We start from the raw sequence: 15,258 nt of genomic DNA on the forward strand, positions 1-15,258 counted from the left end.
TCACTCTCCCTCCCTCTCTCTCTCTCTCTCTCTCTCTCTCTCTCTCTCTCTCTCTCTCTCTCTCTCTCTCTCTCTCTCTCTCTCTCTCTCTCTCCCTCTCTCCCTCTCTCCCTCTCTCCCTCTCTCTCCCTCCTTCTCTCTCTCCCTCCTCTCTCTGATAGCACCAATCATTCAGTTACATCCATCAGCTAATGTCTGATGATCAGTATTCTGAACTAGAGAAGGAAGATTGCACTAAAGCAGTGTTGGATAATGCTGATGTAAGCAATGTTTGGTCCAAGTTTTGCATGACTAAAAATTTGTAAAAAAAATCCAATTTTGATCGGAATTAGTTCAAACTTAAAACACAACATAAGTGCATGTATATGTATCAGGAAATGTAATAAAAATTGAGAATTCTCTCCTAGTCATTTTTGGGGAAATTTGGCCAACGACCCTGTACTATAGTACAGTGACTTTGGTCTGATTTTTGAGTAACTTTAAAAATTTGTTAAAAGTTCGATTTTGGTCAGAATCAGCTCAAACTTGAAACGCAACATAAGTACATGTATATGCATCAAAAAAATAAAATAAAACTGGAAAATTTTTTTTAGTCATTTTTGGCAAAATTTGGCTGTACTATAGTCCATTGTCTTTGACCTGATTTTTGAGTAACTTCATGCTTTTAAGTGCAATATGTATACATACCTTTCTAAAAGACAGTTAGTTTTACCCTCTACTCCTACAAGGAATAACAAGCTCTATTAACCTGTTTGACGAGTAATGCTAACATTTAAACTCTCCTGTAAATTATGATTGAAGCAGCAGGTGTAATGACCCATAGAGGCTAATGAGACAGTAGCCATGGTGACAGGTGGTATCCCATTAGACTGTGAGAGCCAGTTATTCTTTCCTTTGCCTCCACACATACCTAATGACCATGTTCATGTACCATGCTCACTCATTTCTTTCCATAAATGTTCATGGCTATGTCATCCATTCCCCGACTCTCTCTCTTTCTCTCCATTGACCTGATAATGTAGCATAGTGATAGTCCCTTTTTCAGGCATGCATGTACATGTGTGTCCTCTCTTCCTTTTTGGCATGAACTCCAAGCATACTTGATGAGCTGACCTCTCTCTCTCTTTCCTCTCTCTTTCTCTTTTAGATTCTTCTCAAAACTGATGTGAGGGCAACGGCTGAGCTAGTTGTCATGGATTTCCCTCTTGAAGTCTCAGACATCACTCACCGAATTCGTAACAACCCTGACCTCCAGTTTGAGTTCCTGCAAGGAGTCTTTGATCCAAAGTAAGTGAAGAGAGGGAAAGGAGAGGAAGGATGTACATGTACATGTTACATGTATGGGGGAAAATTAAAAGTATTATGTATTGCTACACTTAAATCAGTGATATAGAACATTATTTTATTGGATATATTATTATTATTATTATTATTATTATTATTATTATTATTATTATTTATTATTATTATTATTTTGAAGGACGTCAAAGCAGGATATACAGCCTCCCTCTCACATTGTGGAGAAGTACATTGAGTTACTGTGCCTCTACAGACCAGAAGCTGTTTATAACTTCTTGAGAACCAACGACAACTATCGACTGGAAGAAGCACTTGACGTCAGTTGTTTACTGTTTATTGTTTGCTGTTTATTATTGTTTGTTGTTGTTGTTTAGATTTGTGCTATGAACCGTGTTCGTGATTCAATTGCTTATTTACTAGAGAGGACTGGGGACATAAAAGGAGCTTTCAAAATAATTTTAGAAGTATACAGAAATAATGTTTTATTAGTAATTTTTATATCACACACTCTCTCTCTCTCATTTAGACATTTAGTTCTGAGTTGACCAAGTTTTTAAACAAGCATGCACCTTCACTTTTACCCTCGGCAGGTAAATGCTCTTGTATTCTAATTAATGCCCAACACCTCATCTAGAGTTTGAGGCCGACAAAGGGAAAGTGGAGCACATACTTCAGATATTGCTCCAGTTGTGTCAGAGGTCGTCGAGCAAAGTGGATGATAAAATGAGAGACAATATGTGGCTCTCGACCTTAGAACTGGTACTGTCGCTTCCTAGGAAACATAGTAACACTCAAAATACCCAATTAGTGGAAGGTGAGGGGAGAGAGAGAGAGAGAGGGAGAGAGAGAGGGGGGGGAGAGAGAGGGAGAGGGAGAGAGAAGAGAGAGAGAGAGAGAGAGATGACTATTCCTTTACTTAGCCATGAAATCCATTCGAGCTGATGTCCTTAACAGTGTGATGGGTTATATTAAACTACCTGATATATTGCAGACTATCATTGAAGCAAGTTCACACACACTCCTATCACATGATTATCATGTGATGTACACGTATTGTAGGACCCTAGCACCAGCCAGTTAAAAGATGTGAGACCGATTATAATGAAAATGCTGGACACTTACAACTATGAAGAAGTAAAAAAAACTATCATTATTACGACTTAATTAAATTTATTTTATTTTTAAGGTGCTATTAAAAGCGACTACCCATCTATTAGTTCATGATGTGCAGCAGTCACTGACTTCCCTCTGTTCTCTATCATCTTCCAGTATTACATCTGACAGTGTCTTATGTTGCCTTTGTAACAGACCAGCCGATTCAGAGACACCAGAGGGAATTGATGACGTGATTGTATTCAGGTAACTAACTGGGCATTGTTTGAATTTTGAATGTTTGAATTTGAAACACTAAAAACTGATAATTTACATAGTATTTATTTAACTAATTAGCTTTAGTATGAACATTAATAGCTAAAATTTTAGTTTGTGCTTTCTTTTAAAAGTAGTTTAATGTACTATGAAGATATATCTATAATGAGTGCTATATTAACTCATTTTCTCATCACTCCTGTAGCTGCAATCATCTCTATCATTCATCCTGTCTTGGTGTCACCGGAGCTCTCATGGGTGTTACCTGCTTCCTATGCGATAAAAGTGCTAAACCTTCGGCATTTTCTGGCCCCATTACAACAGCATGGGTATGCTTTATAGGTGTAAAACTGGTTGCTATTCTTTTACTACATTACCAATTATGGCACAAGGCTCAATTTGCAATTTTACAAATTGTCTTGAGTTTATGTGTTGTTAGGCTATTCTAGCATAGCTAGCCTGAAATTATACATCATTATGAAGATTTAGGGTCTAATTTCCTATTAATTGTTTTATTCCCTACATTTGTTAATAATAGGCATTGGAGATGAAGAGCGGCCAAAAGACAGCTGTAAGTTAACTTTATTCAGTATACTATTAGTAATCTCGCTGTCTCTCTTTTAGCCGAGATATGAGAAAGTTCAGTTAGATCACGATCAAGTTAGGAGGCTCCAGAAGTTAACTCGTTCCTTCTCTACGCTAAGAGATAGATTTGTTAGTATTTTAATTATAATTTTTATTATAACTTTTTCTGCTTTTTATAGATGAGCTCTGCTGCAGAACTCCGTCTTGCTCCTCCTCAGCTAAATTGAAAGACTTTTTAAATGTGTATAAATCCACTGTATGTATTATTAGCTTTGCTGCTTGCGTGTGTGCTCTTTTGTCTAAAAATATCCTGATTTTTTTTTATATTGGACATGGCCTGTTTTTAATGGCATGCTTGTTGATCAGTGAGGCGAAGCAGGCTCTATTAATAGTCTTGCTTTAGGCCTTACTCGTGCCAGTTCGTTACTGAGGTCACACAAAGCAAGATAGCGCAAGCAGTAATCCCTCGAGCGAGAAATCTTAAGACTCCTGTGAGTAAAAGACTGCAAAGAGAATCCGGGACCTTCATTTTTGAATCCTTGATAATATCAGTAAGTTTTTAAAGATCTATGTGCTGTGTAAACTGGGTGGCTTGCCTCTCCAAGCTATGCGGTAGATGGGTAGATAAGAGTCGCGAGACTTTAAAAACAAACAAAGAGTACTGGGCTCAAGCCTTGCTCCTTTGCAGTGAGGAGCCAGTCCATTGACACGGTATATTGCCCATCCAATCGAAAACCAATTAATAATAAGGCTATAATAAAAATGCGTCCAATTCATTCCTAACTGTCCTTAACGGTTCATTTACTTTCTCAAAACAAAAAGTCCTCTCTAGCAAGTGTTTGCTTTTTTCAATGTTGGATAGCTGGATTAAGAAGAAACTATAACTACGTAGATCCACGACAAGCAGATTTGTACTATAGCTAAAGCAACTAAAGCAATATCATATTTCTTAGATTTGTATGGCATAAGTATGCGGTTACATTAGTTATCTCAACAGTAGCACGTTTCAATGATAAATTTATATCAAAACAAGTTGCAAATTATTTGCCGAACAAGGTTTTGACTAATGATTTGAAACCTTGTTCTCTCCGGTTGACCGAACTAAGCAAACCTCCTCCTACACTATAAGCCTCTCCTACACTCATCAGTACATTTTGTATGACCAGTCATGTGAGAAACCAGATGTGCACCTTATGCTCTTATAAGGATATTGGTACACTTCACAGTATCTCCTTTACTATTGCATCCGGCCATGCTTCATTCCTTCTACAGTGCATGCATGCATGCATGCAGGCTTACATGTAGTTCATATCTTCTTTTATCCTTACTATAGAAGAATGATGGAGTCTTGTTGCACTGCACTCAATCAGATTCAACCGCAACTGCAGAACTCCTTCAGGATTGATAGTATTCTCACAGGAATGGGAGCTCACCCTCCTCCTCCTCCTCAAGGTTACTCTGTGATGCACCAGCACCCTAGCAATGCCGGGGGGCCAGGAGGTGTGGAGGCTATCAAACAGTTTGGGAACATGTTTGGAAAGAATGAGGAACTTAATATGCAAGAAAGAAAAAGAGGTAAAACATTGTTATTATTATTTGTTTATTAGTTATTATTATTATTTATTTATTAGTTATTATTATTATTATGAAAAAGTTGAAAATGCACCTAAATCACAGTCTAATCAAAAAGAAAACCCTAACAAAAAAGAAGCAATTTATTGTTACTATGAGGAAACCATAAATAAACAAGCAATGAAACATTATTATTATTATTATTATTATCATCATTATCATCGTTATTATTATTATTATTATTATTATTATTATTATTATTATTATTATTATTATTTATTAGAATCAGTAAGTAGTGCTGATGATGATGATGACAGCTATAGAAAGAAGAAAAAGCCACGGACTGCATTTTCAAGGGAACAGGTTTCAGAGCTGGAGAAAAAGTTCACAGAAAGAAAATACCTCTCGTCTGCCGAAAGAGGAGAGCTAGCAGAGAAACTCAAACTCTCAGACATGCAAGTCAAGACCTGGTTCCAGAATCGTAGAATGAAATTCAAGCGTCAGAACGAGGAAGCAGAACTTGAGGTCAAATCTCCGAAATTTCCTTATCCTCCATTTGTCCCGTATTCATCGTTCTACAGCTATACGATGCCTCATTATAAAATGATGGATCAAATGCAACAACAACAACAACAGCAGCAGCAGTCTCCTTCATACACCTGCACATCTCCTCCTTCAACATCCAACAGCTATCAACAGTCTACCCCTGGGCCTACACCTTTGGTACTCGGTACAAATCCTGCAGCTCACCACATCTCTCCACCTCCTCATATCACCTCAACTTATTTCAACAGGGCCGCCATTGCTCATGGCGTCATTTCAAATGGCTCACAGTCGCCGTGCTATCACATTGGGGCTGGTTATTTGAGTGATTATAATCCTGGAGCTCCCAGTGGTCCTATAATGTCTCCACCATACTGCAACAGCAGTGGAAGCAGTGACTGGCAGAGATCACCTCTACCAACTCCACCAGCAGCTCCTTAGGTCTTTATATAGCAATGACAACATCACTTTATTGAGCTATTTTTATTTCATTTCGTTTTTATTCACAATATACCTACCCACATTCCATTCTACAGTATATAGTAGCCTACAGTGTGTATGTGTGTGTCTGCTTGTGTGCTTTTTATTTCATTTCTTGGAAATCTGCATGTTATCATATGCAGTCTTTATTTATTTTTATCTCAGTCATTATTTTCAGATTAGTGTCTAATTTCACTCGTTTGATTTCTCAGTTTTCATTATACTCAATAAAGGAGGCTCACATAGGAACAAAGGGATGGGATATGGCTGAGCTAAGTAGTGCACCACTCCCCCTCCTCTATTTCTCTATCCCTTTCTATCCAATTGTTTTTACAAAATAAGAAACCATTTTTGTTTTTATTGCCCTCTGTGCTTAGTGTGCACTAATGTTGACACTAGTCTAAACTGATAGTTATTAAACTTTGGGCTTGCTTTTAATACACACCCAATGCATGTTTATTGTTCAGTTGTTAGCTGACACTATTGCATATGAATCAACCTCCTTTGAAATGATCTCCTTTGCGGTTGTGCACTTTTAATGACTGACATTCAATACGATACAAAATGAGCTCGGTTGGTCCTTAAGACCAAAGTCAACCGCTTGTTTCTGTATTGCAAACAATTCTACAGTTGAGTGAGCCTTATTGCTACACACATGTGGCTTCCCACAGGCCAGGACCACTTCATATAAAGAGGAGGAAGCATGTGTCTCTGAAGCTCAGACCAAGGCCAGGAAGTGACTTATAGAACTATCTAAACTATCAATGGCAGCTAGAGGGCTCTCCTTTTCTGTTGAAAATATCCTCAGTGGATCCTGCACTGGAACTGGAGGTATTGATAATGGACACTTTCACACTACAGCAAGGAGACACTCATGTGCTGGGGTAATTACCAACATGTCCACACCACCATGCAGTCCACAGTCAACTGTGAGTGCTCCAAGCCCTTTGAGAGAATCATCACCAGGTACGTCAAATAGTTGTAATTAATTGCATTTTTACAGGAGTCCCTATTAAGCTTATATGCATAAATAATCTAATATCTGTCTTCGACTATGTTTATCACATCATTTTGTTTTGATCTCTTCTTCTCTATCTGAGTGCACTCATTAATTGCTTGACATGGGCTGTTGAGCAGCCATTATACTGTTCTTAGTATAGTTGCATCGTTAATTGCACTGGCCAATAATCAATTGGATGGCTGGGTGGCATGCATGACAATAAAGGAAACTCTAGTTTGTAGTGGTTGTATGGTGACAAGTACCCCATTAAATCACAGTACACAATATATTAGTGGCGCCATTCGCAGGATGATTAGCTATTTAGTACAAATGCACATGACTGCACATTGCACACGGTCACTCACATATTCTACATTTGCAGATGATGATGTTACCATATCGAGTCAAGAGTCGCCCAGTGAACCTACTCAAGATAAAGTCGGAGGGAATCCCACCCAACCGTCTAGCAGTGAGAATCTTGGTGGAATGAGAAAAGCTGCAAGGATGCGTTTCAGTCAAGAGCAGATCCAAACTTTAGAGCAACGCTTCCAAGAGCAGCACTATTTACTACCTGCTGATAGAAAGCTGCTAGCACACTCACTGGGCATGTCAGAAAGGCAAGTAAAGACTTGGTTCCAGAACAAGCGGGCTCAATGCAAGAGATCAAGAATACTAAGCAGTCCATCTCTCCAGCAACCATTACAAGCTCATGCCACGTACAGCTTCACTTGGCCATACTCTCTTCATCCCCTTCCTCCTCCTCCTCTCTCTCCACTTGCCTCTTTCAGTTTAATGCAGAGTAGTATCGAGCAGAGACCTCTGTTGTTGGCTCAGACTTCGCTTGTTTCCTCACCTCCTCCACCTCCTTCTCTCCCTCTCCTTGCAAGGCAGTACTACGCTAGTTGTCATGCTGGAACACATTAGTCTTTGTTGACAATCATGCAGTGCTTTACTTCATGCACAATAATAATAATTATTATTATCAATTATGATAAACAACAGCTTTAGTTTATGCCTCTTTTTGTCACAACATTACACTATGCACAATCCCTATGTGTATGCCTGCACACAGGACAAATATCACAAATGATTCTTTTTCACTGAAGTTTTTTTAATAATAATAATAATAAAATTATAAACCAAGTTATAAACCAACTTCCTGTCAGAGCAGGAAATGGTATCAAAAGGAGGTAACTGATTTCTGGGACCCTGCTCGCTTTAAAAACCCTGAGGAAAGAAAGCACAAAGAAAATAGAATAAAAATGAAGCGCACAGACTGGGCCCCCGTCATCATTATATTTATAAGTCTTGTCGTTGACCTTTTGGGTTTCACAGTAATCCTCCCCTTGTTGCCTTCCATGCTTGAATATTATGGATCCAATGATGAAGTAAGCCATTTTACTACTTAAAAACATAAATAATTATTAATAATTATTTTACATAATAGTCAGGCCTTTACAATGCTACTCTCAGCTCAGTGAATGGATTTCGTGTTCTCATTGGTGCACCAGATATGGAGAGGTTGAATATCGTATTGTTTGGAGGTAGTCTAAACTAACAACTAATTACAGCATTTTCAATTATAGTCGACTAATAATAACCGACTAAATTCATTGCATGCTCAAAACTCAAAAATTTATCGTCAGAATCAGCTCAAACTTTCTACATAGCATAAAGACATCAATATGTATCAGAAAATGTAATAAAAATTGGGGGTGATTTTGGAGCCATTTTTTGAAAAAAATCATGGGCTATAGCCTTGGGTATTTTTCAGAAATGAACATAATTAGCAATTATAGTTCAAAGAAGTATATATGCGCCTAATGTTTATCTGTTTTATTGCATCATTTAGGATTAATTGGTTCATTGTATTCAGTATTACAATTTTTCTCTCTCCCTATAATTGGAACAGCTTCAGATGTATTTGGTCGGAAGCCAATGCTACTGATAACCACAGTAAGTGGATAGTAAAGTGGATAGTAAATATTAAACCATAACTGCTTTCATATAACTTCTTACAATCACTAGCAAGCGAATTGATTATTATCTTTTATGAAGTATTACCTTTTACTAGAGAATTTTCTCATGTAAATAATTATTATTTCTTCTCACAGTTAGGAGTGGCTTCTTCCTATGTCTTATGGAGTGTGTCATATTCATTTCCTGTGTTTATACTGGCTCGCGTTGTGGCTGGTTTGAGCAAGGGGATTGTTAGTCTAAGTATAGCACTGGTTACTGATTCAACAACCAGTGATGATAGACCAAAGGCCATGGTAAGATAATCTATAATTAGAGTCAAACGAGCTATTGTGGACACTCTAAAATAAGGAAACCTATATAAATCAGGGCCAATGCAATATAAGTAATCATGTGTATTAATGAAATTCTTTACAAGATGTCCGGAATAGATAGATTTGTACTGGCATTAAAATGATATTATGCTGCTATGCATAACTTTTTCTCTTTTTTTATTTTTACCCTCTTTATCTTTCGACTCTCTCTCTCTCTCTCTCTCTCTCTAACCTTTTTCCTATACCATAATATATTTGATAACAACAAACAATCGAAAGTGTTTTCTTTCTACACGACCTTGTGGTCGACCTGATTTCAATAGCAAAATCATATTCAAATATAATCTATTTACGCTATCATGTTAATGATCCCTCTACTCACCAGCGTACACACTCATTTTATCCCAATCACTTAATAATAAACACCACTTAGGGCATCATTGCTGTCGCTTTCTCTGTGGGATATATTTTTGGCCCTCTCATTGGTGCCTACTTTTCAACTTTTGCAAGAAGCGAAGTAGCTAGTGGAGCCCCTGCCTTCTCTGTATTCCAGTACCCTGCTTTATTCTCGTGCGTCACTTCAGTGCTGGTGTTTCTGCTGATTGGGTTCTTTCTTAAGGAAACACTTCCACCGATTAAAAGGGTGAGGACGTGACTTAATGTGTACAGCATGACTACTTGTGTACGATATATTGTGCCATGTTCATTATTATGTCTGTATAATGTGTTTTTACTATTTTTATAATACAATTGATAATTACTACAATCCTCACTTATGGTATATCACCTTTATATCATAGGCTAAGTCTCTTGGTAGTGGTTTATCTGATGCACTGAGTCTAGTCAACCCACTCTCCCTATTTAGGTACACTGCAATAAAGAAGATATCTAATACAGGCAAGGGATCATGTTGCCATATCCTTTTACGATATAAAGTTGTCATGCAAACACACACACACAATAATCATGTAGACATGCTACTTATATAGACACATGTACATGTACATGTACATATATATGTACATGTACATATATGTCATGCATGTCAGCACTTAGCTTTGTGTGCTTAATGACTGCTTACAGATATTGTCAACCTGAGGTGGATGTCCTTTTCCTACTTCCTTTATTTGATGTTGTTCTCTGGCCTCGAGCAGACGCTGACATTTCTATTATACCAGCGGTTCCAATACACAAGGTACCACATGATGTACATGTAATTTAATGTGTGATTAATTGTCCGTGACTATTGTTCAAATTTATAATTAATTGTGGGGGCGGTTTGTTCTTTTTTTGTAACAGTTCTGATTCCAATGTTTTATCTGGGAGTATGTCAGGTTATCAATTTGATTTATATAAGGATTCAGTTGTCAGACTGTCATTACTGCATATACACATCATACGTGCATAGCCTAATTGTACTAATTACTGAATCTGATTGTATTAGCATGTGTAGGACAAATTGTTCATTTGAAACATGTCACGTGTACATCAGTATGTGAAAGTGAATGTTGATAAGTAATCGTATATGATATATAGTCTGCACTTGTTTCCTTAATAGTATTCAATATACTGTAGTGTAGTCTGTAGCTTATTATTTTATTGGATTACATTTCAGGATGGAGCAAGGTAAGATGTTCATGATGGTTGGTCTGGTCATGGCAATGGTACAAGGTATAGGAAATAATATTTATTATTATTATTTATTATTATTTTTATTTATTTATTTATTTATTTTTAGGAGGTTATATGAGGAGACGACCAGCTGGAACGGAAAAAAGAACAGCCCTTACTGTATGTGAATCAAAATATTACAGTCCAAAAAGTTTGTGGTTTTTCCTCTATTTCAGGGTATGGCGGTCATTCTCCCAGGAATGCTCCTGATTGGTTGGTCATCCACTCACCTCATGTTGTACTCTGGTTTGCTTTTGTACTCGTTTGGTAAGTGTTTCTGTTTTTTTGTGGTGGATAATTCATTGATGACTTTACCCACAGGAGCTGGTACTGTTGTGGCTTGCTTTTCAACAATGGCATCGCGCTTTGGTATAAAATATACATTATTACTATTACTACTGTATTTCTATATAAATTAATTTTTGTCGTATAACTTTAGCTTTGTTATTTTCTTATTTAATGTCATTCCGCTCTATTGTAGGAGAAAGTGATGAAAAGGGAAAGATATTAGGAATATTTCGTTCGATTGGTGCACTTTCACGTGCATTTGGACCATTCCTAGCTTGCACCCGTAATTTTACATAATTATTATAATAATTTTTACATAAAATCTTCTTCTAATCTTATACAGTTTACTGGAGCTATGGTCCTTGCATTTGCTACATGGTTGGTGGGCTAGCAATCGTTGTCCCCATGGTTATTTTAGCCAAAGTCCGTGTTGCTCAAATCAAAGTTGAATAGAATAAAAGAACCTTCATTAATAATATTGTAGTCTATTTTTATAACTTTTTTTCATAATTATAAAAGTCGACGTGGGAGCAGATGATGCTATAGCTATTGTTATTTTTGGGTGGAGCAGGATGCACCGATGTTATGAAGAAATAAAACCCTTAGCTCTGACTGAGCCCGAAAGAGAGAGGTTATACTGATTACTGAGAGGAGGCTAAAGCCATGGCAGATGAGAATCACGTCTCAACCGATACGAGTGATGAGGGCAGCAGATCTTTTTGGAAAGAATTCTTCAAGCAGCAGTTCCATTACTCCAAGTTTCTTACTTTCCATAGAGACTGGCGGCTATTCATACACTCGCCGGTAAGTGAAGTTTATAAGCAACAATCACTCTAATTATAACATGCAATATAATCCGAACCTGGTAATAAGAGAAAATATGTCACAAAATAGAAAGGGTGTAAATAATCATACTTTGCTGCTTCTTGTTCTACATTAATGTGTATATACACTGCATTGTGTAGTTCTATTAAATAACAGGATTGTATAGATTTGAAATATTCTCTTTGTCATGATTCATTGCATCTGTTATTCATATGAATATATTATTACATTGTGGCCCAACCACTACTAAATTTGTAGCCGATTGAATTAGTTATAATAACTTACTATGAGAACCTGATGATTTTAGTGTCAAGCATTCATATAAAGAATTCGTTGCATTCCTATTGGCAATAGAAAACACATGTAGATCATCACATTTTTATATCAAACTAGCTCAGGTTTGGGTCCTTAGGGAATTATGAAATTAATTGCCAAAGTTCATCACTGACTTGATGTTACAACTAAATTTGAACTATGAAGGTTGTAATATGTAGTGTGTGCAGTATATAGTATAGCCTGGGGCTAGTCTAATTCCATAGCAGTTGGCATTACTGGCTGTCATCACTGCTGAAATCATTTTAATTATAGCTTGCCTGTACTGTGTATATATAGTACAGTATGGTTTAGTATTGTGTGATGATTATTATAACTTCAAACAGCTTCCATAAACAGTAGCTTTGTATTCCATTCAACCTCAGCTACAGAAATAAACACAATGGAATTATAATAATACAGTACACAATGCTAGCAATACTCAAGTGTATATGATCTGAATGCTTGTATACATTGCAGTCATAACTCCAGGAAATTGATAGTCCTACTATCAAATGTGTACACTTGTCATACCAAGATCACATTTAAAAATGTTTTATTTATTTTTGTAGTGGCTGCCACAGAAATGGACTTATCAAACGATATATGTTATTTATCGACTAATCATTGCAGTTTATTTCTTTGGCTGGTTTATAGCTACTCTCGTTGTTGGCACTGAAGTCCATGGATCAAAATTATTTATATTCCTCACTCACTGGGGAGGCATTATACTCAACCTATACTTATTATCAGCTGCAGCTGTCACTCTTTTTTATTTTATTTATAAACATCATTACAAGAAGACACCTCACAGAGATCTGAAGCTCTCAGATCTTCAAGACAGGCCTTTCCTCGAGAAACCCTGCTGCTTCAAACAGCAGGAGTCTCTCTCCGTCCCATGGTACATGCAGTTTGTTTGGATTCTGTATGTTATCTCTTCTGAAATGTCAATAGAAGTCGTCGTGGGATATTGGCTGACTTTCAGCGGAACCGTTCACTCTTGGCCTGTCAATCTTCACGAGCATCTTTTTAACATCATTCCTGGCCTGATTGACCTCTTTGTCACCGGACTACCGATACGATTCTATCAGTTCTTATATATAATGGGAATCAACATTATATACGTCATCTTTACTGCTATTTATTATGCAGCTGGGGGGACCCATTCAAACGGCAATACGCACATTTACTCCGTCTTTGATTACGAGGGTAGAGCTGTTTTCTCCAGTTTCTCTGTTTTAATATTTGTGTTTGTTGTTCCAGTTGCACTCCATTCCGTCTATTGGGGGCTGTATTGTCTAAGGACTTTCATTCTTAGCCGGTTTCTAAAGAAAGCATCACCAGAAACTCGACCAAGTCAGAGCACCTTCTCAGTGATGGCTACTTCACCAGTTTAATTTTTTGCAAGAGATGCCACTGTTCATTAATAATCAGTATGAATAATAATTTTTAAAATTAATTTTCATTAATCATTATTATTATTATTAATTTTTATAACTCATTATCATTAATAATCATTGTTTCCATGGTAACGATGGGCGTATACTATAATCCAGCCTTTATAACTGCACTTAAAACAAGCTTTGCTTGTTGAAACCATAAGTTGAGACAAGAACAATGCCTGCTGGTTACTGGGCGCAGTTCTTTAAAGCTCAATTTCATTACTCGAAGTTTGGTTTTGCTCATAAAGACTGGAGAGCATTTACCTTTTCTCCAGTATGACTTCAATATCAATGTTACTGTAGTTAAATAAGATTATATTATTTCTCTCTCTCCTTTCTTTTATGCAGTGGTTACCACAAACATCCAAGCACCAGCTAATATACCTGATATACAGATGGCTGGTTGCCATTTACTTCTTTTTGTGGTTGATTGCTGTGGGTGCTATAAGTAATTATGGAGGAAAGTTCTTCATTTATCTCACTTACTGGAACTTTCTTCTAGTCGTTGCACATCTCCTCTTCTCTGCAGTCTCCTGCACTTATGTTCACTTTAAATTTGCTTTTCGTAGTGCAGAGAGTCACCATAAAAGTGAATTGAAGCAAGAAGACTTGCATGATCCTCCACATCACATTAAGAAATGCTGCCTCTGTTTCCAGTGCTTTGAACCTGGACAAGTATCATGGTATTGCGTGCCACTGTGGATTGGTCACTACATTGCAACCATTATTCCCATCCCTGTCATTGTGTTTTATTGGGGATTACTTGCTGGTAGTGATGACAACATAAACTGGGCCACCAACCTGCATTCACATCTTCTCATCGGGCTGCCTGGTATAATAGACTCCCTTTTTAGTGGCATACCATGGCGTATTTATCACGTGTACATATCTATCATATGTGGAATGGCTTACTTGATATTTTCTCTGATATACGATCTGTCTGGTGGAACTAATGCTAAGGGTGAGCCCTACATTTATCCCGGGATTGATTATTCTGAATCTCCTGCAAGTGCCATTGGTTTCATTGTTATTGTTGCTTTTGTTTTCACTCCTTTTGTTCATTTCATCTTCTGGTGTATCTACGTTGCACGTACACTTGTTTTGTACTGCAAGATTGGAGGAGGCGATCAAACTTTAGGCACTGAAACAAGTGAAGAATATCGGATAAGCCAACAGCCGCTTTCTCCAGGTGATGATGGCGGTGCTGTCATGAAGGGAAAGAGTAACCCTTTGGCTTTTGAAATGGATAAGGTCCAGTCAAAGGATACCATTGGAGAGGAAAACCCGTTGGCTTTTGTGGATGAACAGCCACCACAATCTCCTCAATAAAATAATTTCATTTAACACTTGCTTAAATATTATTTTTTTGATGCATAGCGTAATGACCTCATGTCAGCAACTGTAGACTATCTATACTGTTTTCATTAAATTGAATATACTTTTAAAATTATTTTCAATAAAGTTTAAAGGTCTTGTACTTTTGTATCATGTTTTTACTTGAAAGCCCATAAACATTTCAATCAATGATTCCAATTTAAGTCACGTGCATGCACGTGTGTAAAGTAGGCGTGGTACAGTGGGT

The 15,258-nt window shown here is 37.2% G+C and overlaps 6 protein-coding genes across 7 annotated transcripts in view; all 6 read left to right on the forward strand.

The window, feature by feature from the left end:
• LOC100635891 (vacuolar protein sorting-associated protein 8 homolog) overlaps nucleotides 1-3,583 on the forward strand; it is a 9,436-nt gene extending 5,853 nt beyond the window's left edge. The window contains exons 31-43 of the mRNA XM_020008781.1: nucleotides 162-260; nucleotides 1,148-1,287; nucleotides 1,481-1,616; nucleotides 1,674-1,763; nucleotides 1,826-1,889; nucleotides 1,934-2,113; nucleotides 2,220-2,302; nucleotides 2,359-2,433; nucleotides 2,486-2,658; nucleotides 2,873-2,996; nucleotides 3,206-3,238; nucleotides 3,292-3,381; nucleotides 3,432-3,583. Coding sequence (XP_019864340.1) covers nucleotides 162-260; nucleotides 1,148-1,287; nucleotides 1,481-1,616; nucleotides 1,674-1,763; nucleotides 1,826-1,889; nucleotides 1,934-2,113; nucleotides 2,220-2,302; nucleotides 2,359-2,433; nucleotides 2,486-2,658; nucleotides 2,873-2,996; nucleotides 3,206-3,238; nucleotides 3,292-3,381; nucleotides 3,432-3,479 — 1,335 coding nt within the window. The 3' untranslated portion in view covers nucleotides 3,480-3,583. The remainder of the gene's footprint in view (nucleotides 1-161; nucleotides 261-1,147; nucleotides 1,288-1,480; nucleotides 1,617-1,673; nucleotides 1,764-1,825; nucleotides 1,890-1,933; nucleotides 2,114-2,219; nucleotides 2,303-2,358; nucleotides 2,434-2,485; nucleotides 2,659-2,872; nucleotides 2,997-3,205; nucleotides 3,239-3,291; nucleotides 3,382-3,431) is intronic.
• Nucleotides 3,584-3,666: 83 nt separating this feature from the next.
• LOC100642128 (homeobox protein Hox-B4-like) lies at nucleotides 3,667-6,085 on the forward strand. 2 transcript variants are annotated; one of them, NM_001305251.1, is given in 3 exon segments: nucleotides 3,667-3,803; nucleotides 4,586-4,827; nucleotides 5,108-6,085. In NM_001305251.1, coding segments are annotated over 2 exon segments (936 nt in total). In that variant the 5' UTR covers nucleotides 3,667-3,803; nucleotides 4,586-4,592; the 3' UTR covers nucleotides 5,809-6,085.
• A 387-nt stretch (nucleotides 6,086-6,472) lies between these two features.
• LOC105316602 (homeobox protein LOX10) lies at nucleotides 6,473-8,094 on the forward strand. Its single transcript, XM_011411635.2, has 2 exons — nucleotides 6,473-6,813; nucleotides 7,230-8,094. The coding sequence occupies exons 1-2, from the start codon at nucleotides 6,612-6,614 to the stop codon at nucleotides 7,769-7,771; spliced, it is 744 nt and encodes a 247-aa protein (XP_011409937.1). The 5' UTR covers nucleotides 6,473-6,611; the 3' UTR covers nucleotides 7,772-8,094.
• On the forward strand, nucleotides 7,981-11,642 carry LOC100636018 (major facilitator superfamily domain-containing protein 10-like). The gene is made up of 13 exons (XM_003383871.3): nucleotides 7,981-8,235; nucleotides 8,295-8,391; nucleotides 8,700-8,803; nucleotides 8,962-9,120; nucleotides 9,572-9,781; nucleotides 9,939-10,035; nucleotides 10,222-10,333; nucleotides 10,754-10,809; nucleotides 10,877-10,929; nucleotides 10,986-11,076; nucleotides 11,131-11,178; nucleotides 11,291-11,380; nucleotides 11,441-11,642. The coding sequence occupies exons 1-13, from the start codon at nucleotides 8,110-8,112 to the stop codon at nucleotides 11,548-11,550; spliced, it is 1,353 nt and encodes a 450-aa protein (XP_003383919.1). The 5' UTR covers nucleotides 7,981-8,109; the 3' UTR covers nucleotides 11,551-11,642.
• Nucleotides 11,643-11,669: 27 nt separating this feature from the next.
• Nucleotides 11,670-13,782, forward strand: LOC105316603 (protein rolling stone-like). The gene is made up of 2 exons (XM_011411636.2): nucleotides 11,670-11,901; nucleotides 12,807-13,782. Exons 1-2 carry the CDS (start codon nucleotides 11,761-11,763, stop codon nucleotides 13,629-13,631), a joined length of 966 nt encoding a protein of 321 aa, XP_011409938.1. The 5' UTR covers nucleotides 11,670-11,760; the 3' UTR covers nucleotides 13,632-13,782.
• A 2-nt stretch (nucleotides 13,783-13,784) lies between these two features.
• On the forward strand, nucleotides 13,785-15,168 carry LOC109593751 (protein rolling stone-like). Its single transcript, XM_020008792.1, has 2 exons — nucleotides 13,785-13,950; nucleotides 14,025-15,168. The coding sequence occupies exons 1-2, from the start codon at nucleotides 13,852-13,854 to the stop codon at nucleotides 15,003-15,005; spliced, it is 1,080 nt and encodes a 359-aa protein (XP_019864351.1). The 5' UTR covers nucleotides 13,785-13,851; the 3' UTR covers nucleotides 15,006-15,168.
• The last annotated feature ends 90 nt before the right edge of the window (nucleotides 15,169-15,258 follow it).

This window comes from Amphimedon queenslandica, unplaced genomic scaffold (genome assembly GCF_000090795.2).
Source record: "Amphimedon queenslandica unplaced genomic scaffold, v1.1 AMPQUscaffold_13506, whole genome shotgun sequence".
NCBI lineage: Eukaryota > Metazoa > Porifera > Demospongiae > Haplosclerida > Niphatidae > Amphimedon > Amphimedon queenslandica.

Excerpts from the sequence above, each read along its gene's own strand:
- LOC105316602 (XM_011411635.2), top strand. The coding sequence starts at position 6,612 with ATGGCAGCTAGAGGGCTCTCCTTTTCTGTTGAAAATATCCTCAGTGGA. Across the intron at positions 6,814-7,229 it reads TTTGAGAGAATCATCACCAG|ATGATGATGTTACCATATCG; the intron begins GTACGTCAAATA and ends CTACATTTGCAG.
- LOC105316603 (XM_011411636.2), top strand. The coding sequence starts at position 11,761 with ATGGCAGATGAGAATCACGTCTCAACCGATACGAGTGATGAGGGCAGC. Across the intron at positions 11,902-12,806 it reads GGCTATTCATACACTCGCCG|TGGCTGCCACAGAAATGGAC; the intron begins GTAAGTGAAGTT and ends TTATTTTTGTAG.
- LOC109593751 (XM_020008792.1), top strand. The coding sequence starts at position 13,852 with ATGCCTGCTGGTTACTGGGCGCAGTTCTTTAAAGCTCAATTTCATTAC. Across the intron at positions 13,951-14,024 it reads GAGCATTTACCTTTTCTCCA|TGGTTACCACAAACATCCAA; the intron begins GTATGACTTCAA and ends TCTTTTATGCAG.
- LOC100642128 (XM_020008780.1), top strand. The coding sequence starts at position 4,536 with ATGCATGCAGGCTTACATGTAGTTCATATCTTCTTTTATCCTTACTAT. Across the intron at positions 4,828-5,107 it reads TATGCAAGAAAGAAAAAGAG|AATCAGTAAGTAGTGCTGAT; the intron begins GTAAAACATTGT and ends ATTATTTATTAG.
- LOC100636018 (XM_003383871.3), top strand. The coding sequence starts at position 8,110 with ATGAAGCGCACAGACTGGGCCCCCGTCATCATTATATTTATAAGTCTT. Across the intron at positions 10,334-10,753 it reads CAGCGGTTCCAATACACAAG|GATGGAGCAAGGTAAGATGT; the intron begins GTACCACATGAT and ends ATTACATTTCAG. Across the intron at positions 11,179-11,290 it reads AACAATGGCATCGCGCTTTG|GAGAAAGTGATGAAAAGGGA; the intron begins GTATAAAATATA and ends GCTCTATTGTAG.